Source organism: Syngnathoides biaculeatus, chromosome 4, assembly GCF_019802595.1.
Source record: "Syngnathoides biaculeatus isolate LvHL_M chromosome 4, ASM1980259v1, whole genome shotgun sequence".
NCBI classification, from domain to species: domain Eukaryota; kingdom Metazoa; phylum Chordata; class Actinopteri; order Syngnathiformes; family Syngnathidae; genus Syngnathoides; species Syngnathoides biaculeatus.
In genome coordinates this window covers 25,773,051-25,796,835 of record NC_084643.1, presented here as the reverse complement: position 1 = coordinate 25,796,835, position 23,785 = coordinate 25,773,051, and the positions used below count along the sequence as shown (strand labels likewise).

The window sequence follows — 23,785 nt, the reverse complement described above, 5'->3', positions numbered from 1 at the left end:
TTCAGTCATGTTTTTATTGGGGGAAATCAAAATTTCACAAAACCGTTCGAAATACCATGAGGTTATAGTAGTGATGTTATGTTATGTGATGATTTAAGAGTGTTACAATACAACAACAATGAAGTTGTACTTTTTAAGATGGCAACAAAAGTCAGTACACCCCGATGAGAAAATGTCCAGTCCGCATTGTGCCCAGTTTTTTCCGACTTTAAAACTCGTAAGACAGAATAGTTACAGGGAGAAGGGAAAATGGCAAATTGGGCCCAAATTGGGGATTTTCACTCAGAGGTGTACTCACTTTTGTTGCCAGTTGTTTCAACAATAACTTCTGTGGATTGGGTTATTTTGAGGGGGGCATAAATGTGCACTAGTATACAAGTGATACATTTCCTAATTTGCACTGTAGCAAATTGTCCTTTCTTCATTGCTGTCCCATGACCAAATCATAATTTATACAGTACAAATATGTGAGGGTTGTTCTCACATTTATGAGTTATCCTGTATGTTTCGAGGTTTCGTCTTACTTGTGAATTATTGAGAGGGTCATTCTACCTAAAGCATAAATCAGAGAGCTGTAAAACGTCATTATACAGAAATGACGCCCTATGTAACTGAGCCGTAGCGTGTAGGATTGCAGCAACTGCACGTCCAGTTGCATTCTTGGACAAATTCTTGTCTTTAAGTTTTCTTTTTAGATCACTGGCTCGCACTATCCGGGCATGTTATCTGTCAAGTGTTTTAACATTGCGTACCATCTATGAACCCATCATCTTGACAGCATGCTGTCACGCTTAACAGATGCTTTGATACACGTCCTGGAGCGATCGTCTTATAGAACCACAAATGACATTTTCAACTACAATGGCAGACTTGTGTCAACGGTAGGTGACCGAGGAAAGGGTTCCAAGCGCTTTTGAGTTCCTTGAAAGTAGAAAAGCGTGATACAAGTACAAGCCCATTTACCATTTTGCTAGGCTTGTTACCATCATTTTTTACTCAGTCATGGTATCAAAATATAGCAATTTACTAACAAAATTTCGTGTGTGTAGATTATTTGTCATTGATGACAAAGGTAATCTGTACAGATTGAATCGAAGCAATCTGGATCTTTTGCGGCAAAAATGACAAAACAGTTAAGCTATTTGTCAATATTATGTTTGAACATATTCAGCAAAAAGCGTTTCCTGGAATCCCACCCCAAAACCCTCAAACCTGAACTTTTTGTGAGTAGGCTGTGTAAAAAGTTCAAATCAAACGACCAAGAAACAGCAGTACGAGTACAATGTCTTTTATAGGTTCTGATTCCTATTGGCTTTTGCCTCCCCCTGTACGGCGAAAATGATCATTGCACATAGCTGCGAGAAGATGGACTGGAGCATCCATTACCTCTTATAAAAGAAAAGCACTTTGAATGATTAGTCATTGTTAGGTCCTCGGCTGTGTTAGTAGTGGCTGCCTCTCATTTGGTGGTGATGGCCACGCCTTTCTTCAACCAAGTGTTGCTGTTGAGGAGCGACAGCATGAAGCGAGCCACGTCGCCTCGTCCCATAGCGCTCCCTGCTGGGTACCCGTCCTGGCCGGGCACGAAGTACCCTTCGTGGGTCAGGAACTCCAAGGCTGGGGACGATACAGGTGGATGTTTTTTTTTTTTTTTTTTTTGATTTTGTCTGTCTTTTCCATAAAGATGAGACTAGAAGAAGTAAGTGCGAATTCTGCCAAGCAACAGCAGTGTGAGAAAGTCGAAAAAAAACATCCCAGTCACCATTATCCCCGATTGACATTAAATCTGGTACACGTGTTGCATGTGGACTGACGCACTAGTTTCAAGAACACATACTTTAAAACACAGAGGAAGTCAGGCATTTTGTTTTGTTGGTTTCAGCCAATCAGCTCCTTGCTTGCCCTGCTCTGCCTAAATCAAGTCTCAAATTGAAATTGACCCCTCCGTGGATATTGCGCAATCCGCGTCACTGACCAATCAGAGGCCAGAGATCTGCATAATCTCAGACAACGCTGGGTGGTCCAATATAGCTTCTGTTGGCGTTTTATCGCGTATTTGGGTTCTTTAACAATAGATATGGTTAAGAGGTGTAGTCACAGACTTTATAATAGTGACGACAGGTATCCTGAAAGGCTAGTTGGTGGAGTTCAATTCGTACCCTTTCCAAAACCGAAGACCCAGTACGAAAAATGTCTTTGATGGATCAAACTTTGTGTAAGAACGCATCATCAACTGAATCCATCTAAAATCAACCGGAACAGAAGACCAAGTACAAAAAATGTCTTTGATGGATAAAACTTTGAGGAAGACTGCATGATCAACTGAATCCATCAACCGGAACAGATATGTTTGGACGAAGGTAACCCCTAAATTTGATTTTCAATACATGTCTCATATAAATGAATTAGCAGTTCTTCGCTTGCATAACATAGCTACGTGTGAATGATTGACACACTTGGTCTGTGTTGAGCGATATTTTGCGATGATCTGACTGCACAAACGTGTTTCTGTTGGCGGCTACCGAGCTAAGCTAAACCGGACTTGCGAGTCCTAAAAGCCTTCGACGTGCACCGAGACACCAAGACTGAAGGAAGGATGTTTGAGGACACTAAAGTAGTGATTGTCGTACTCGGTCGGGACTTACGTAGGTTCGGCACTAATTCAAGAATAATTATTGAGGGGAGCGCGTGACGTTACAGAAAGAAAACGAGAGAAACAACTCGTAAATCAAGCCTCGCCTTCTTTTCCTTCATACGGTGGTTCACAAATGGCTATACAGATACATATACAGATTCTGCACACAAGTGTGATATGTAACACGAAAATAGGAAACTGTCAATGACGAATTCGTCTTTGGGTTATAATATATTATATTATGTGGCTTCTCGGTCTTCCTCTGACTCTGGAAAGATCTCGCGCTAATATCGATGGTTTCCCCGTCGATATGCATGGAAATACCATTGAAATACCGCTCGCTGAAATACTTGAAGCCCTGCTGTATGCTTTTCAACGATATTTCACTGTTAGCTAAGAATGCGAGTGAGAAATCAGCCGGTAAATCGGACAGTTTCGCTCTATTCCTTTCTTGCTGCGCCTATATTTTTGCTAATTGTTTGTCTGACGTCAGCGCACGTGGCGTGATGTCACTTCAGGAGGCGTGGTTAAGTGCCCTGTACGGAGGGCTCAATTGAGATGGCAGTGAAGCTTTATGGCACTTTTGGATCATATTCTTAACTTTCATTTGAGTTTGAAAAATAAATGAACGACTGCTAATATTAAGATCCTATGGAGTCAAACTAACAACGTGTAAGTAAGTTTCTTTCGGCTTGTCCCTTTCGGGGTCGCCACAGCGTGTCATCTCAGATGAACGCACATATGTTTTGGCACAATTTTTACGCCGGATGCCCTTCCTGACGCAACCCTTCTCAGGGAGTGGAGGCCCCAGTGGGATACGAACCCACAACCCCTGGTTTATCAAACCAGTGCTCTAACCACTGAGCTACAGGGCCTCAAACTAACAATGTGTGACCGTTGGAAAAATTCTGCCCTTGCCACCAGTATGTCTGATCGACAAATATAACGGAGCCAATTAGAGAAGCGCAAACTACATTAAGGAGTCAAATTTAATAAGCTTGTAATACAACCAATCGTGTGCTCAGGCTGGGCGATTGCCTCCTGCATTTTCTAGACAAAGTGTCCGTCTGTCTTTACCTGAGGAAGGCAGGTTCTTGAGACCAGGCGGGCGCACCACAGTCCAGTTGATGTCGTCCACCTGCTGCAGATACTGCTCCATTTCCCACATGTTACTGAGCACGCTACGGATCAGGGGCAGCAGCAGGAAGCGGATCAGGTACTGCGACTGAGTGCCAGAGTTAGCTAGGAAGAGGGAATATAACAATATATTCCATTATTTAATGACTTTAGGATTAGAAATGCGTACTAAAAGCTACCCAATATTAGAGGGAGGAATAATACACTAAGTTGTGACATAAATCTGACCTTTTTGTATGACTAAATGGGCCATAACCGGCGCCCAGCTTGCTTGTTATTGACCAGGTGCTTATTCTAAAAATAATACTGTATATCGTGGACAAAGCACATTCACAAATTCTGCCTAGCAACATGCGAAAACATGTGAGCAAGTATTGTTTTGTATTTGAAGGTGGCTCTTCTTTTATTGTTATGTTTATTGTCACGTACGTACTTCAATTGTCAACTTACGGTCCGTGTACCAGGATGTGATGGCGATTATCCTGTTGACCTCCGCCACCCGCATGGCTTCGATCACGGCCCTCATGGAGCGGGTGTAGCCCGTCACGCCGGAGAAGAAGGAGATGGGGAAGCCCAGGCAGGACACCACCACATCCGCTCCCTTCAGGTGAGACTTGAGGCCGTCAACTGAGAAGATGTCAGCCTCCACTACCTGTGGGGACAGCATAGCAAATCTCTCAAGCCACCTGTGCAGTAACGGCGAAAAAAAAAAAAAAAAAAAGCAGCCGGACAATTAGCCCCACCCACTTTTTTATTAGACAAGGCAGTGTCTGGACTCAATGAAGCTCCTGCCCGCACTTAAACATGAGCAAAAATCACCATATGGGTTAACTCGCGAGCAGCGAATTGCCAATGTGTGGGACTGTGCCTTGAGATACGATAATTTTTCGAGTTACACGCCGTTGCTCAATTTCTTTCTTGGACTAGCAAGCCAACATTTCAGATTCAACTGTTGTATAGTGGTAGTGAACTCATTATGTCATTAATGTGTGTTTTATTGAAGATACAATATTTACTACACCTGTATACACATTTTTACCATCCTCTTTGAAAAGCTCTAACTAATGTCATTTCCATTCATTTCAAAGGGGAAAGATATTTTGAAATACTCAAATCAACTTTATTTACAGAGCACTTTATAACAATGTTTTGAGTTACGAGTGGTGTCACAGAACTAATTAAACTCGTATCTCAAGGCACCACTGCACTTCAATTTCAATTTTATATTACTATATATACACTAGGAAACGGGACCAAGTCAGAGAATCAGACTTTGAAAACCTTCACTATCAAAACGGTGAGTAACTTTATTTTGGTTTCAAGATGGAGTGGAAAATTATTTTTGTGCTTGTATGACAGTTTGGAAAGATAAACTACTACTGGAAAATTTGAAGGTCGGAACTATTTTGACCTTTGGTGCATGTGCGTCCTTTATAGTGTACGGTAATCTTTACATTTAAAGTGTTTAAAGTGTCATTACCTTGAGGTTGTCATGACGCACGGTGAGCTTGTTCGGGTTCCGGACCAGGGCGGTGACAACGTGGCCTTGCTGCAGCGCCTGGTCCACCAAAAACTGGCCCGTCTGCCCGGTGGCTCCCAGAACGGCGATCCTCATGCTGACACTGAAGACGTGGATCACCGCACGTACCGAAAGCGTTCAAGATGGCGCCGCCCACGTTTAATAAGGTCACGCCGTTACTAAGTGATTAACAGAGTGGCGTAAAAGGAATTTGGGTTTTTACACACACTAAAAGACACTCATGATGTGTTTATGTCATGAAAAAAAGACATTCTTCCCAGCCTACAGAGGGCGACACCTAACGAGTGCAAGTGAAAAGAAAAGCTCACTTGTTCCAATCGGGGAAGTGGATGGCGAATTAGCCGATGGCATTTAACGCTGCATTTCTTCTCAAATTGATTACTTCTTGAAGCCTATGCTGCAACCCCCCAACCCTGCAAAAAAAAAAAAAAAAAAATCCTTGGTCCAATTTTAATACCATTGCAAAATCAACAAAATCAGAAGGACTGACCTGCAGTGGATACAATAAGTCTAAACACCCCAAGTCAAATGACTCCAAAAAAAAAACAACAGCATAATTAAATCTTGCATAGATGTGGGAAAATGTGTTGTGATAAAACCAAGGTTGAAGTTTTTGGTCAGAATTGCAAAAGGTACCTTTGGCTCAAAAAAAAAATAAAAAAAATAAAATACTGCCCATCACCACAGGAAGACATACCTAACGGTGAAGAATGATGGTGCCAGAATCATACTTTCTTAGCTAAAATTAGGGCCTTAGACAAGTTCCAAATAGGAGTTCGAGTTAGCCCAAAGCCTTCAGGCTTTTGCTGGAAACAAAAAGAAATGTTAGGACAAAGGCTTTACAGTATTTGGAAGTTGTCAAAGGCACTCCCAGCGGGAGCAGGTGTGTGCTATGATAGGTTGATATGAACACTGACACGTGCCCTGTTATAAGGGCGTGTGCACACTTATACAACCACATTATCTCAGTTGTTTGGTTTTACAAGCTCTCTTCAAAAGTTTTTTTTTTTTTAATAATTGAGATGTACAGGTTACAGATCACATTAACGATGTAAAATTGTTTATTTTAGTCTCATCTGGGGTGTGTAGACTATTTAAAGCCACTGCATCATTTTGCCATTAAATTGTTAATTAATTTTCCTCAATCTGTTCTCCATATTGCAGAATTGCTCTTGTCTGTACTGCTTCCAGTACAAGTGGATGTGAATTATTATTATTTTTTTTTTGGTCCAATCAGATTTCAACTTCCAAATAGTGCCATGTCAATTTAATTAGTCAAGGGCCTGCCTTTGGAATTCGTCCTGCCGGCCAATGTCACTTCCGTTGGATTAACAATGGGACTGTTGAACCAATCAGATCCCAAATGTGCCCTCCCACAAAACGATTGGTCAAGCAAAACTTGTTCCAGCCAATTTCAAAACACTTCTGTGGCGATCTGTGCGTTTTTCATATTTGTTTCATGTTATTACAATAGATAACCACTGATTTTAAATTGTTCCAGGTGATTTGTGTGACACAGTTCTATGCTGTTATATTATATTTCTGTATAGTATTCATGACACTTATGACATGATAGTAATGGTATGTAGAGGTGGAATGAGTCAGAAACGTCCACTGATTTATACAATAATAAAAACATCATTATTTCATTTTCCTCCAAGGGCTGCACTAAATGTTAAAAACGCACAAGCAATGTTTGACTTATTTGAATATTGCCAATGTAGAAAGATAAGTTAATAGTGTAATACAACTACTGTACAGTGACGTTAAACTCCTGACTCTTTGAAGAAGGCAGTCATGACGAGGTAGCAGGATAACTAGCCTCGAAAGAGTGACCTTATTATGATATTTTACAGTTAAAGGTTATGATTCTAGTTACAAATGTGCCACTTTTATCCAGGGACTTTGGAGTCCCTCAAAATGGATGGACTTCTCAAATCCCTCAAAACTTTATACATCTTATCACTTACACCTTAGCTGTTTTATTTCCAGAATTACAGTGTTTCAGTAACCAACTGCATTAAAACAAATGCACTTATATCCGTTAATGTGTATTCATCTTACCCGTGAGCTTCCAATTTTGTTGCTTTTGGTTTAAGTCCGCTTCAGTGAAGCCTTCACCTCATTTACAAAACATCATTTCGATTCAAGTTGAACAGAACGGTCTCCTCACAAGTCAGCAAAAGGAATAAAGGCAATGATAAACTATTCGCATAAATAAATCCCCAAATATAACGAGGGTAAACGGCGTGAGCGTTTTTGTTGTTACAAAACACTTCCGCATACGCTCACCTTCGCACCCTTGCTCAAATTAGGGCGCAGTTCAAGAGCAGCGTCTTCCTAGATTGTTTGTCAACCGCACTTTCGCCAAATTGTGTGCGTGTGTTTTTTTTTTTTTTTTAAATAATAATAATCCATCCATTTTCTTAGCCGCCTATCCTCACGATGATCGCGGGAGTGCCGGACCCTATCCCAGCTATCAATAATAATCATCTATTTTTGTATTTATTCTTAAATAAACATCTTGCTTCTATGTGTGTTGGAAAAAGGCAAAGATTTCAGTGCTAAATATTGTATGAAATTAGTTTTTGTTAGCTATCAACCCCAGGTAAATTGTAATAATAAAAGGAATGTTTAAAAAAATCATAGATAATAATAGGCAATAATAATAAATCATGACTATGTAGAAAGCAGCACGGTGACTCAACTGTAAATGCGTTGGCCTCACAGTTCTGAGGTCCCGGGTTTGATCCCGGTCCTCCCTGTGTGGAGTTTGCATGTTCTCCCCGTGCCTGTGTGGGTTTTCTCTGGGTACTCCAGTTTCCTCCCAAATCCCAAAAACATGCAACATTAATTGGACACTCGAAATTGCCCCTAAGTGTGATTGTTAGTGCGGCTGTTTGTTTGTTAATTGGACACTAAATTGCCCCTAGGTGCAATTGGGAGTGTGACAATGGTTTCTCTCCATGTGCGCTGCGATGGGCTGACAACCAGTTAAGAGAGTACCCTGCCTACTGCCCGTTGACAGCTGGGATAGGCTCCAGTACTCCCCGTGACCCTCGTGAGCATAAGTGGCAAAGAAAATGGACGGATGGATGAATACACGTAAAATTTAAATATACATTCACAACAGTCATACACTTTCCTACTGTTTAATTAAAAAAAAGAAAAAACTAAAAAGGTTTCATTCTTATTATTTAATAGTAACGTCAACCTTTTTCAGTCATTATTTATGATAAAAATAATAATGAACAGAGTCTATCCCTGTGATGCGTTCCAAACATCTGCAATATGGTGGGACCATACAAAAGAAATAGTTTCACTGCTTGACTGGCAACCATTTAAGGGTGCTTGCCTTTCGCCTGAAGTCATATAGTCATCCATTTCATAATTAACTATTTATTTCCTGACTAGTACAGTATTTGCTATTTGCTCTTCAGAGACAGAAGCATGCGTCGGCCATTTTGACTTGAAGCGCCTTGGCCTGTAAAAGGCCGCAAGCGAATCAGACGAAATGTCTCATAACCCTCCACACATGCGCACGTTATCCTGGATAAACAAAAAGAATGATGCTTATGATGCTTTTGAGCTGCTTCCAGCACCACCTGTGCTTACTTCCTGCGGTCTCGTGCGAGTGGCCTGTCTCGTCCCATCGAGAAATTAGCGCCTCTAATCCACTTTTGCCTCGACGACCTCGCGAGGGACTAAAGAGCGAAGCAGCTCGAGGTCAGCGCAGAGCGGCAAGAGCCGCGCAGCGCAAAAGCGGAGACTTCCCTTTTGTCTTAGGCAACCTGTTCGGCTGACGAGATAAGTGGAGGATGAGGCGCTGCACCCCGGAAATGGTGACCGGATAAACCACGTAAGCTTGGACATTTTTCTATCAATGACGGGCTCAACCCCTTGCTTGTGGATAGTCTATAAAATATGAACGATGAATAATATTTATGGGCGTTAAAAAAAAAGGTGTACTTATTTTGCAGTTAGTTTTTTGTATTTTTGTCAATCATATACTGTGTAAAACATTTGAATAATAAAGTAATTTTGATTTAGAATTGACATTTTTTAAATTACGTTTATTTTACTTAACAGTTTGTTAGATTTAATATTTATTTAATCTATTATAATTATTATAATGCCTCAATAAGGAAATTGGTGTGCGGATATTTTTTTATTTGTGCAGTTTCTCTATATATTTTTAAACTTTTATACAAATAAAATCAACATTATTTAATTACAAATAACGGCAAATTTTGTGATGTAAAAATATCTACATTTTCATTGAATTTATGACATGTAACACTTATTTAGTTATTGCATTTATCATCATAATAATAATAATATAATGCTCTTAATAATAAGGTAAAATTCTGTTTACACTTTTGGTTGCACATGCGTTATTATCCATCCAGCCATCCGTTTTCTGAGCCGCTTATCCTCACAAGGGTCTTGGGACTGCTGGAGCCTATCCCAGCTGTCATCGGGCAGGAGTCTTACAAAAAAGAAAGACAGTAGAAAGTCCCGATTTGTCCAGGAAAATGTCATTTTGAAATGGTTTCTTTGAAACACATTTTAGTTTTGAACTAGCCAAGATACACATTTGCTCTGAAGTGAATTTCCTATTGGAAACAAATATTTTGTGCCATACAGCTGATTGCAGATCTGAGTTGAATTTGTGTGGAAAACGTTCTCCTGTCCACTCCCACTGATTCCACAGCTCCGGTTAAGGAGGTGGCAGCGCGTTAACAGGATTAATGTGAGCTTCCTCGCTGACTTTGTTGCTAAGTGGTTAAAATCTGATGCTAAACAAGTATCTCAGTGTACAGTGGTACTTCGACTAACAAGCGATAAGGTATTCCATATGCAAACCGTCACTCCAAGCAAATTTTCTTTGTCACTAGTAATGAGCAGAAATTTGAGTTACAAGTGCAAATTCTTCAAAAAGAAAGAAAATGCGTATTTCAAGCTGTTTATTGACATTACCAGTTGAAGTTTACTGTCAAACCAAAGATAAAACAAAGAGAATTACACACATTGTGTATTTAACCAACCCACATAACTTTGCCTTGGCCTGCTAGCGCCAGAAACTGAAACTAAAATCACTGTTGCAGTACTTAGAAACCTTCAAATCATTTATAAATGGTATCAACACATGGAGACATTTTATGCATATAGTCTTTATCCTCTCTGATAACTGCACCTTATTTGGCGTTTCGAATGTGATCACAGAATGAATAAAATAAATAAAATGTCAAAGGATCGCTGCTTGTAGTATGCAATTATAAATATATAAAAACCCTTTGTTCATAATTCTTGATCTTGCACGTTTCCAACTTTGAAGGCAACAATTTGGTGGAAGGCCCTTATCCGTTAGCAATGCACATAAGCTCCCAAAGGTTCGGTGCGGAACAAACAAGCCTCTGCTTCTCATCTCCGCCAACATTTTGCACGTCTCGTTTCACTGACTCAGGGTTTTTGTCCATTTCGCCCGTGTCATATTGATCTGCCACACTGTCTTCCATGTTCAACTCAGGGTTGTGATCCAATAATCGCGTCTTTGTGAAGCAGCATGTGCCTCTCTGTCCACGCTGGTTTTCAATTGTTGAGTGACTGTCAACAGTTGTATTTTTGTGATCACAAGACCACTCAAAGTTTAGTGTGCTGTGCATCTGATGGTTTTCTCATCTTTCTAGCAAGAAGTAATCAAAAAAAACCAACCCTCTTGATTAGAGTGTTTTTGATGGGGGTCGTTTTTTTTTTTTTTGGGGGGTGGGGGGGTGGGGGGGGGTTTAGGGGTGTCATTGTTGTTGTTGCAGGAACAGTCATGGGATGTGGCGTCACCAAGTCCAACCAGTTCCAAAAACACCCGGTAAAGGGTAAGCTTGTCAAGATGCACTTCCACGAAAAAAAAAAAAATCATACGCCACTGAACTATAAGGGACCTCTACTGATGAATAACTGTTTTCTTTTCTTCTTTCTTTCTGCTTTGCTCTTTGCAGGCATCACATGTAAGCCGCGTCTGTTCTTTGTTTTGTGGTTATTAGTTGGACGAGATGCATTGGATTAGTCGCTGTTGTAGCTTTGCTTTGATGACTTTTTGCATAATTATGTCGGAGACTGTTTTATTACAATACAGCTGAGCTGAAAATCCAGAGAGGGGTGTAGAAATACTTTTATAGAGGAAAATGTTTATTTATTTGTTGTACGATGAGAAAGTCAACAGTTGGTGTTACTTACTTTATAGCTTTCAATAAAGAAAGCAGTGTTTCCCAACCTCAAAATGTCACAAGAGGCATCTTTACTGGAAAAAAAAAATCCCGACCTCAACTCACTTGGCTCACAAATTGATTTATTGTGAAATGTGGCCTTGGTTACATGTAGTTGAACACAAAGTTATTGTTGTCTGGATGGTAGCTGGTTAATTCACAGGTGTCAAACTCAAGGCCCGGGGGCCACATCCGCTCTGCCGCATGATTTTATGTAACCCGCGAAGGCAAATCATGTGTCAACTTACATGATTCTTCTTAAAATGTGGACAAAAATTTCAAATTGTCATATCATAAATGGTAAGGTTGAGCTATTGCAAGCATTTTGGTGTTACCAAAAATCAGCAATAGTTGAAAACACGATTACCCTTGATTTCTGATTCCAAAACTAGCTCATAAATTTCATGTGTAAATATGATGAGGCGATTAAAGATTATGATTTCATTCATAATGGCACTCTGATGGAAACCGTAATTACAACATAGCCCACGACAAAAATGAGTTTAACATCCGTTAATTGTACCTTCCGCCATCTAGTGGAGGGGTATATATGATTGTTCTGCCTTTCACGACACGATCCTTGGATAGATGAACAACGAGAAAAATTAATTTAGGCTGCAGCACTCGTGATGATCTCTCACAGCACAGTGGTTGGGAATCACCGCACGGTGTTCAGGGATTCAATTTGAAGGTGGCTCCTGATGGTGTTGCTTTGGTGGTGCAGCAATAAGGGCGGCCGTGCTGATCCAGCAGTGGTACCGTCAGTATGTGGCACGCATGGAGATGAGAAGGAGGTACACCTGGCACATCTTCCAGTCCATCGAGTACTCGGGAGAGCAGGCTCAGATCAAGGTGAGGATAAAAAAGAAAAAATAAATTGTCCACTAATTACACTAATTTCCCTGATCGGCACAAAATTGGGTGAAGGATGCAAAAAAAAAAAAGGGCTCACGGATCCACAGAACACCTTGAACAGGAAGTCTGGGATTTTTGTGTGAAGCAGACGTTTTTGCTTTGAATGTTAGTGAACTTCTGCTAGAAAATGTGCCCAAATGAACCCAAATCCGAAGCAGTTATCCTAAACAGTTGGACAATGATAAGTCGACAAGCTTTTATGGTTACGTCAGCTACTGTAACTGGAGCACAACGATAATGATTGATCAGCATTTCAAAATTTCGTCCTTTGTTGCTTGCAATTTAAATCTGACTTCGGTGTGAATCATCAAACTCAATGAAGAAATGTAAATCCAGATGAGACGGTATTTCAAGGACCCCCTGGAAATGTCCAGGATGACCCTATAATCCCCGCCGGAAATCAAAATGGTAAACTTTGTGTGTCTTTTGAGACGTTTGGGGCCCCAGTCACTTCAATTTTCTAAATTACTGAGATAAGTAACTTAGGAGTCATTGATGGTGTAGTGGTACACACACATGCCTTTGGTGCAGGCGGTGTGGGATTGATTCCCGCTCAGTGATGCTGTCGATATCGGCCTTTCGACTGGCTGGTGACCAGTTCGGGGTGTAGTCTGCCTTTTGCCAGAAGTTAACTGGGATAGGCTCCAGCTCTCTCCCCGGATAAACTCAGAGGGGTTGCATCAGGGAGGGCATCCGGTGTAAAAACTGTGCCAAACAAATATGAGCGTTCATTTGCGATGATATGCTGTGGTGACCCCGAACGGGACAAGCTGAAAGAAAGAAATCCTAAAATGAGTAACTTCTCTTTTTGCAGCTTTATAATTTCCTGGGCTACCTCATGGACAACTTCACGCCATCAAGCAGTGAACGTAAGCTTTACACACCGCGTTTTGGACAACCAGGTCGATACAAAGACCAGAAGGATTCATGTGACCTCGCAGGAAACCTGATCTCGCACATCTTCCGGGAAAATGACGTGTGTCGCGACGCCGAGTGGGAACGTTACTTCTGTTACAAGAACATCGAAGTGCCTGAGATCTACTCGGGACCTCACCTGTGCTTCCCTCTGACTGTGGAGCAGGCCATCTGCCTAGTGGAGGCCTTCAGGAACAAGAAAGTACGCGCTGACTGCCATTGAATTCCTTTGTTACTTGAAATCCTTGTGTTGCGTTCAATAACACTCGAAATCTATATGGATTCGCCACGTTCCCACTAACGCCGTCTCTCTGCCAGCAGCAGCTGCACTCGCGTTACGTCCTGCAGCTTCTCCTGGAGACGTGGAAACTGTTGCGCATGTTGCCCAACATCAGCCGCATCTCCACCTGCCACAGCAAAGAAATCACCATTTGCGGTGAGTGTTCATTTCTGAGCACGAATCACTGCTCTGTATTAAATATAAACACCTTACTGTTGTCATGTTGTATTCTCTTTTCTTTTCAGGCGATTTGCACGGGCAGCTGGAAGACTTGCTGTTGATTTTCTACAAGGTAAGCTTGTGTGTGTGTGTATATATATATATTTAACACCCAAATACTTTCATAAGGCACTGTATATATGTTTTTGGAATGTAAAAGTGTCCTCGTTTCATAACAGATCCCAACTTTATCAAGGAGAAAATGATAAGGGCAGCCAAAATTGTTCTCAACTAAACCACAACAAAACTGAGAATTGCTTTTAGTAAATAGCTGGACTCACCTACTCTAAACACCAAAGACCACATCCGTAACTTGGTGTTGTGATAGATTCTGACCTGACTTTCTACAGTCATATCAAATCAATTACTAAAACGGCCTGAAGAATGTATTCAGAGTTCGTGTTTCAAGCAGACCAGCAGAAGCTCATCCATGTTTTTCCTTAAGTAGACCTGACTATTGTAATGGTCTTCTGACTGGGATCGACTAACTCAGGTGAAATAGTGCAGAGCAAAGTCCAAAGCAAACATGGTGAAGCAGCATTTAGCTATTATGCTGCACAAAAATGGAATAAGTTGCCAACAGAGACGACATCAGCCCCAAGAGTGAATCTTGTTAAATCCAGGTTAAAAACTCTTCTCATGCATTTCCATCATTAAATGTATTGCTTGGACTGTATGCTGTTTTGATTGTAATTTTTTTTTACATTTTTTACGTCTTTGTTTTTTAAATGCTTTTAATTACGTAATGCACATCAAGTTACCATGTATATGAAATGGACTATAAAGAAATTAGCTTAACTTTGCTTTGCTTCGAAAATTTTACTCTACTCAGCTGTGCCACAAAAACGTAACAGCTTCCTCATTTGTTAACAGATTCCAACTTAATCAGATACCAAACACAGATCTGATTCTGCCTAAATATGTTACCAATTAAAGTCAGAATCAAAATCATAGACCGAACCATAATTGTCACCTAAGATTGTCTCCATCTCTCAATGGATTCCAAATTAAAGTACATGTGTCTTGTTTTGGTCAGAGGTGCTACTACTTTTCTCAACACCCCCAAAAAACCCATGTAATGATAATAAAGACTTTACGTTTTCAAACAAGAACGGAATGCCATCCTTGGAGAAGCCCTACGTATTCAACGGCGACTTTGTGGACCGAGGCAAGGACTCCATCGAGATACTTCTCGTCCTCTTCGCCTTCCTGCTCATCTATCCCACCGAGGTGCACCTGAACCGAGGCAACCACGAGGATCATATCATTAACCTGAGGTAACAAACCCATCTCCGCCAAGGCCATGTGAAAAATATAGGTAAACAAAATATTTTATTTGTGTGACCATTGCAGGTATGGCTTCACAAAGGAAGTGCTGATGAAATACAAGGTAGGTTCCCTCCTTTGTTGTCCCCGCTATTTGTCAGCAGCACATGGCTGCCATTGTCACTCCTGCGCACTACTTAAGAGGATTAAAGTTCATTCATTGGAATGCCTGGAGGACATTTGACTCGACTTTGGCCTCTCATGAGTCATCCAGCCCGGTTCGAACCGTCATATTTTACAGGGGCTAAAATGAGGTGGTCCATATCATTTTTTTGTCATTTTCAACATTAATATAGTCATTCAGCCGGCCCGGTGGGTGACAGGTTAGCACATTCGCCTCACAGTTTTGAGCACCTGGCTTTGAATCCCGGCCCCGCCTGTGTGGCTTTTGCATGTTCTCCCCACGCCTGCGTGGGTTTTCTCCAGGCATTCCAGTTTCCTCCCACGTCCCAAAAACAAAAATGGTAGTTTAATTGAAGACTCTAACTTACCTGTAGCTCTGATTGGTTGCTTGTTTATGTGCCCTGCCATTGATTAGCGAAATAGTGGATGACTAATTTGATGAGCGATTAGTTTTTGATGAATCCATTAATTATGAGACCCGTGCAATCCAAATGACCGGTTGTCAAAAAGTACAAATGAGAATGGAGGACATGGATGTGGATGAAGTTGTTCACTTTTCTGCAGATGCACGGCAAACGGATTCTCAAGCTGCTCCAGAAAATCTTTAGCTGGTTGCCACTGGCGACGGTGATCGACCAGAAAGTTCTGGTCTTGCACGGTGGCATCTCAGATTCCACGGACCTCGGCGTGTTGGCTAAAGTGGACCGACACACTGTGAGTGAGCAACTGATCCTCATTTCAGAGAGGAAAAATGTTCTGAACTCGGCCTGCCGTGTTTTTGTCCAGTACGTTTCAGCGCTGAGGCCCCCCAAGAAGAAGAAGTTCCAGAGCTCCACGGGCACGTCTATCGACTCCGACATGGACGACGACTGGGCCAATCACAGGCTCCTCCAGCGGCGGGCTTCCCTCACGTGTGTTAAACCACTGGGCAGCCGCGATAGCTTCCTCAACCGTTCCCTGCAGGACTTTTCCGATCGGCTCAAGGTCAACGTGGAGGATGAGCTCAAGCTCTGCCAGCAAAGAGCCGCACTCGTACATTTGGGAGGTTTTGGTGTGGAAAAAGAAGGCCAGGCCTCCTTCGACTCGGTCGCTAGTGACAATGCCAAGGAAGAGTGGAAGCAGGTGCGTGAGAAGCAATCGTTTGAAGACAACTTTTTGTATGGATCTCTGCATAAAAGTTTATTTCGTGGCCACACGCATCAACATTTTCCATAGGCTTTAGTTTTCACCATAGACCGTTATCCCCAAGCTGTCACAACAACGTCATTTGGTCAGAGGCCATAACCTTTGTGCCTGAAGCGCCCTCACCGTCGGTAATCAACGCTCAGGATCAACGGTGCTTGCCTGCACATCTTGGTTTCCTGATACGCTAATCCACGCGTCATTAATCCCCACCAGCCTCAATCTTCCTTTCCAGCTCTCCGTCATCACCTTAAGTCGCAGCTGTGGAATGGTGCCGTCTGATCTGGTTCAGTTTCAGGCAGGCACGCCTGAGCGGGTCAGTCACGCTGATGGTGCTCCGTGAGAAAAGTCAGCAAGAACACGATTCCACAACAACCATCAGAGTTTTGCACTATTTATTTGTTTGAATGTGCAACACGTGGCAAGGAAGTCTTGCGGTTCTTGGTTTGAGTCTCCACCCTGGGTTTCTACTGGCACTCCAGCTTCCTCCCACCATCTAAAATTGTACATGTACTCTTGTACTATAAATTTCCCACATCTATCTATCTATCTATAGCTAGCCATCTACTCAGCCATCAACCTACCTTAGCTAGCTATCTAGCTAATATCTACTCAGCCATCAACCTCCCTCCCTACCAATTCATCATTACTCTTTACCATAATTTCTAAACACTAGGCAAATAGGTAGGTGGATAGTTGATAGTTAAATATCTATGTAAGATGGTAGATTGGTGAAGGTAGTTAAATACTGTAGATCGGTAGTGATGATAATTTGATGCCTCAGTAGGTACAGAGGTAGGTCGGTGGCCAAGTAGGGCATTACTGTAGGTGCGAAGGTGTGTGAGTAGGTTGCTATTTGGCTAGGTGGCTCAGTAGGTTGAGATCCATTCATCTATCTATTATGTTCCACTTATCCTGTACAGTGCAACGGGTAAGCTGGCGTCTATCCTAGCTGACTTTTGGGTAAAACCTGTACTGACTGCCAGCCAAATTCAGGGTTCACAGCGAGAGGGCCACCAGTCACACTTACCAAAAATGTCCAAACGAAGGTAGACAGTCAGTTTAACCTACCGTTCTGGTGTTTTCCAGATCTTGGACCTGCTGTGGAGCGACCCCATGACACAGGATGGCTGCATACCCAACGAGCTGAGGGGCGGCGGATGCTACTGGGGTCCCGACGTCACCGAAGACTTCCTGAACAAGCACAACCTGCAGCTCATCGTTCGCTCACACGAGTGCAAACAAGATGGCTACGAGTTCTGCCACAACCGCAAGGTGATAGCTGTGTCGAAACCTTCTTGCCTTGGGATTTGGATGCTGGGCGGGGAGGTCCAGCGAGACCTCCTTTGTTGGCTTAAATGCTATCAGAAGCACTGAGCTACAGTATATTTTCAATTTCTATTGGCTGGACAGACTACACATTGTATATGTGGAGAGATTTGGTTAGATATGTGGTTTGATCCCCCCCTCTAATAAGATTTCAGTCTCCATGTGAAACTGCTCAGGGCCTTCACAATCCAGCGATGCTGGGCCATGTTACGGGCCAAATTCACTTAACAGTGGCCAGCAAGCTGGCCGACAACAATGCCGCCATTTTTAGGTCTTGTGATTGACTCATCAAAGCAAAACGTCTGTAGAGATCTGCATGTATGGGTACAGATAATGTATTATGTCACATTTTTAAGGCTTTTTTTCGCCCCCATGTTATGAGATAAATATTGATCTGAGCTTATCTAGATGTAGTGACCACAGACTTGTCATCGAACTTGACCATGTACCATAGACTTGACTGAAAATTAACAATAGAACATAGACCTGACCTTGGACTATAGAAATGGTGATTATTAAATGTAAAATTCATTAAGTCAAGTACCATGGCTCCGGTCCTGCCTCTACATTAGAACAGAGCAAAAACTGCAAAAGTGACGAGCTTCTGTCATTTGACCCAAGGTCCTCACGCTCTTCTCGGCCTCCAATTATTACGACGTGGGGAGCAACCGAGGCGCATACGTGAAGCTGGGACCAAACCTCGTGCCTTATGTGGTTCAGTACCGGGCCAGCAGCATGACCAGAGAATTGACTGCCAGACAAAGGTACCATACCATCCCAGATCTTTTCAAGCTCCTTGGGTCCAGGGACTGCTAACAGGGGAGCTCCAAGGACACCTAAATAAACAGAACTGCAATTGGTACTACTAAATTCCCTTGGAATTAAAAAGTTGAAAGAAAGAAAAATGTAGTGAGGTTTCAAAAATGATAAACCTACGAGAATCACGTCATACTTTTTCAAGAAGAAAATGTAATAATCATGGCAACAACGACGAGTTTTCTCAGGATAAAAAAAATTGTCCTCTTGTGTAAATACAGTCATATTTTCGCAAGATGAAGGGGAAATACTATGATAAGAAGATCCTTTTTTTGCCGTGCAATTGTTGTGTTGCAGCGTGGGTCAAACGGAGCGCTCGGCCCTCAAAGTCCTTCGGGAGCAGCTGTTTTCCCACAAGTCGGACCTCATCTGTGCCTTTAAACGTTTCGATTGCGACAACACGGGTGAGTCTCGGCGAGGAGATCTTCCCTCTCAGCTATCTAGATAGATAGATAGATAGATAGATAGATTGGTAGGTTGGTTGATTGACTAGTGGGCAGTAGGAAGCTAGGACGCATAAGTTGTAGCGGTGTGAGTGGGCCAAGTCAGAATGTGGGACTTGTGATCGCGCTGGCCAGGTACAGTGTCCGTGACGGACTGGGCCTCGGCGGTGGAGAGCGTGATGCGCCTCGGCCTTCCCTGGAGGATGCTGCGCTCTCAGCTGGTCAGCGGCAAGAGCGCCGACGGCCCCATCGACTACCAGCAATGGTTCAACGAGCTCGCCATCAAAGGGGCCAACGCTGACGTAACGGCCCACACGCACGCCATATGACACTCAAATAGCCCAATTTGGAGATATTTTCCATATTGACCTCCTCCAGCTACATTTCTTGAACAATTCAAACCATTCCAACAGGAGGTCTTACATTGTCCATTTAAACACTTCAATGAATTATGCAGTAATTCAGTGCACTTTCATCTCATCAGCATTGGCGTGTTGTGATGATATCACAGCGGCGTGTTTCCTCTTGCAGCATATTGACCAGTGTCTGCTTGAAACCTTGTACCGCCATCGCTCTACACTGGAGACCATCTTCAGGATCGTTGATACGGATAATTCAGGTAACACGTGCCCTCATTTCTACACCGTCGTGGCCGAAGAATGGCAACGTGGCTGCCGTAGTGGCAACGCAGCTGCGTCATTGTGCAAAATGAACTCAGAGGAATTTTGTGAATAAATTGCTTCAATTTGGGATGGGTTAAAAATTCAGAAGCAGAATGGCACTATGTTAAGGCCTATTTCGTGGTGGATGGCTACGTAACCGGAAGCTTCCGCGCACTCCTGAAGTTCATTTCTGTGTTTTGAGTACGTGATCCAGCCGCTAAGCCAGCCAAATACAACATGGAAAGCATACGTTGCAAATTAATGAACATTCCATTCTCGCTCAACTTCCAGGTAAAAAACAGCAACTACAATGATGTGAAAAGGGGACATTCTGGGCATTTTCCAGCCAAATTATCATGGAAAAGTGACAAAAGCGCATCAAAGATTGGTTAAAAAAAAAAAAGGTAGTGTTACTTTTATATTGTGTAAAAAATACATTATTTAAACCTAAAAACAAGAATGAATTAATATTTTGTTGGTAAAATAAAACAATTGCATATAAATTAAACATTTGTAATTTATTCTATTAGATAACTCGTTGAGAAATTATGATGGAATTCATCTTGAAAAAAATCTAATCCAAAACAAAATTAGTCATTTCATCATTACAGTAACAACATTGATTATAAATATTGAAATGAAAAAGTTGAGTGACATGTTCTTTTGTAAGAAAAAGAAAACAATTTACATACACACTTGAACTACTTTCTATTATTTTAAATGATTGGTTCATTCATTATAACCAAATTACAAATAGCAAATGGAAAAAAATGGTGGAGTTAATTTTAGTTAAATTATGAATAATTTAAACGTGCTAATTAATTTTAAAAATGTATAATTATTAAATGACATTGCATAAACAGTCCATTTAACCATGTTCCTCTGTTTTATTAAATAATTGCTTATTAATTGTTTGATGAACAAGAGTTAAAAAACACACGTGTGTCATGCGATGACATCATCACACGTGTGTCATGTGATTTGTTGTTTGCCAACATGTGACATGCTAATCTGCCCGTGACATCGTCCCGATTAAAACAAGATTAACCCACTGATCTACTGCTCTTCACTTCCTCCACTTTTTTTTCTTTATTTATTTTTTGTCCTCTCAAAAACATCTTATTAGATGTATTTTCCTGGGGGACGGGGGATAACATTTTTTTTTTATTTTTGGCCCCCATTTCCATCATAAACTACCTGGAATGTTTTAGTTCGTGGTACTTGTAGTTTGCAGAACTAAAAGGTTACTGTAGGTAGAAAAGTAAATGAGTAGGTAGATGCAAATTCCTTAATTTTTTGTTAATTTTCTCACTTTAATGTTGAAGATAAATAAATGTAAATATCAGAGTCATATAACCCAAGTAAATGTAAATTGGAGATTTTATTAAGGGAAAGAAGGTGTACCAATTTAACTGTCCCTGTGTGAAAAAGCAAATGCCCCCAACCCTAATAACTGTCTGGGCCAACGGTCTTTTATTGGGTTGAGGTCAGGACTTCACTTCATCCACACAAGATTCTGTCATCCATGTCTTTATGGACCTTGATTTGAGCACTGGTGCACACTCATGTTGGAACACGTCGGTGCCATGGCCAAACTGTTGCAATGACTTGTCGAAAAGCTCTTGGTAAGCGGAATCCTTCATAGTTCCTTTCACTGGAAGTAAGAAGACTCTGGAGACATTTTGGATCCCATGCTTCCCATGCTGCAACTTTGCAATAGGAACACTTCTTCCATTTCTTACATGGATGTGCATCAGTGCACAAAACAAGGTCATTAAATACTTATTTGAGAAAGTTTGATATGGAACACCTTGACTGGCCTGCACGGAGTCCTGACTTCAACTCGACTGTGAAAAATTTGGGGATGAATAGAAGCGGGGCCTGAGAGCTCTGAGAGAGTTTGTGACCTCACAAATGCACTTCTGGAAGAATGGCCCAAAAATTTCCATAAACAGACTTTTCTAGAAGAGTTTCTGTTAAATATGATGCCTTATTATGGATTGATTGAGTGATCAATTTCCCCTCTCCCCCCGGGATGCGGCGTTCAGGCTTCATCTCGCCATCGGACTTCCATCAGACGTGGAAGCTGCTGAGCGTCTACCTGAAGATGGAGATCACCGACGAGGCCATCTCGGAGCTGGCGGTGGCCATCGACAGCAACCGCGACGGCGCCATCGACATCGATGAGTTCATGGAAGCGTTCCGTCTCACCGACAAGAAAAGTCGGCTGGAGAGGGGACGCAGCATGTTCATGGGAACCGTGACTGACCTCGCCGGGCTCGACCAGTGCGAGCACATCTGAACGAGAAGAACAAATCGGAAACGTCAAGGCGCAGGAAGCGTTCATGGCTATTGGTAGTGTCGATTTTTTTTTTCTTTTTGGGGTGTAAACCTACAAAATAATCCACCCATCCATTTTCTGAGCCGCTTATCCTCACTAGGGTCGCGAGTATTTGGAAGCCCATTTCAGCTATCTTAGGGACACCCTGAACTATCTCCAGCCAATTGCAGGGCAGACCAAATAATAAATAATTATTTTTATTCTACCTACATTTTTTAGGCCACAACATAACAACAGTAAACATCATGACTTGATATAAAAACATCCAGCACTGTTATATATTGTACATATTTTAATCTCAATTTGTTACTTTCATGGCGACACCTTAAACTTAAATTAGGTATTAGAAAAAAAGGAATATTTCTGTGCAATGTTTTTTAAGTAAAATAAAAATCAATTCTATTTATTTGAAAAATAAATACTTTATTACTTAAGAGATATTTTTCCCACAACACTTAATAAATAAATATATTTCTTTTAAATACGTGTTATATATTTTTTTGTATTCAATTAAATAATTTTTGGGAAAAAAATATATACTGCAGGCGTTTTTAACCATAGAATTCATGATTAAAACACACAGAGACACGTACACTTTTTCAATGTGTATTTTAATGCATTACTTTGTATTTTATATTTTCAGTGATTAAAAATATGAAAGGCTTTCATTCCGTTCAATAGATTTTTATCCATATTACATTCTCGAGTAAAATGTGCACCACTGAAATTGATCCTCCAAATCAGGAAAACCCTACGTAATACCCATGTTTTTGTTTTTTTTTTTTTAATTTCTGAGCAATGGCATCTTTTCACATATTTTTACTAATACTGCAGATTAACTATATACTGTAGTAATTCTTTGAAATACAAGCAAGTGTGAATGAGCGTGCTTTGTTTTTGTTGTAGTCATAACGCGTTTGCTGTCCATTTTTGGGGCCCTGAAGTTCCCGATCCGTATTTGTTTATTTTTTCTGTGTTTATGACATAAATATTTCCTCTGTTTGAAAGTGTTCAACTGCACTTTGAGCATCAGATGCTCTTTGTGTTCATTTGACTGAAAATGTAAAAAAAATAAATTAAAAAAAAAAAGTTGCACTAAGACATGCACTACCTTTTTCAGGATGTTACAAATAATTTGTGTACTCTTTGTTTGTTTTCTTATTCGGGCACTGAATGTAAATGAAATGCACAAAAGTATGCACAAGATGCCTTAGTTAGCAGTACAGCACAGTATTGGAATGGATAGTATTGCGACATCACAATGCGGCGTTTGGAGTGAGCGCTTTGTGTCTGTGCCATGCAAGTTTGTCCTGGACCCCAAGATGGAACTCAGCAAATTATATATACATAGTTCATACCACATAATGCTTACTGTATGTAGTACATGATCCAAGCTGATGTTTTCGATGACTCTTTGGTTGTTAGCCTGGTAATTGTTTGTTTGAAAACTCTTGTGTTAAATGTGTCAAATTTAAGTATAGAGGATATAAAAAGTCGACGCAGCTACTAGCTACAAAGACTACTTACTGGAACAGCTGAATTTTATTCTTGTTAATCAGAGGCAGCTTACAATGGTGGCAGGCGTGCGATTGGTTCGATTCAACACGAGCTTCTATGTTGAAAATTGTCAACGTAACCACCCATCACGTTGAAAGAGGA

General features: G+C 41.3%; 2 protein-coding genes across 2 annotated transcripts; one reads left to right on the top strand and one right to left on the bottom strand.

Moving 5' to 3' along the window:
- Positions 1–1,272: 1,272 nt before the first annotated feature.
- LOC133499198 (flavin reductase (NADPH)-like) lies at positions 1,273–7,657 on the bottom strand. Its single transcript, XM_061816890.1, has 6 exons — positions 7,377–7,657; positions 5,621–5,725; positions 5,253–5,470; positions 4,223–4,424; positions 3,713–3,877; positions 1,273–1,617 (listed from the first exon to the last, which is right to left on the bottom strand). Exons 3-6 carry the CDS (start codon positions 5,385–5,387, stop codon positions 1,460–1,462), a joined length of 660 nt encoding a protein of 219 aa, XP_061672874.1. The 5' UTR covers positions 5,388–5,470; positions 5,621–5,725; positions 7,377–7,657; the 3' UTR covers positions 1,273–1,459.
- A 4,389-nt stretch (positions 7,658–12,046) lies between these two features.
- ppef2a (protein phosphatase with EF-hand domain 2a) lies at positions 12,047–22,087 on the top strand. Its single transcript, XM_061816010.1, has 15 exons — positions 12,047–12,427; positions 13,305–13,359; positions 13,432–13,607; positions 13,727–13,841; positions 13,931–13,977; positions 15,015–15,181; positions 15,258–15,294; positions 15,918–16,067; positions 16,140–16,475; positions 17,625–17,810; positions 18,486–18,628; positions 18,978–19,084; positions 19,259–19,425; positions 19,655–19,742; positions 21,834–22,087. Exons 1-15 carry the CDS (start codon positions 12,353–12,355, stop codon positions 22,085–22,087), a joined length of 2,103 nt encoding a protein of 700 aa, XP_061671994.1. The 5' UTR covers positions 12,047–12,352.
- The last annotated feature ends 1,698 nt before the right edge of the window (positions 22,088–23,785 follow it).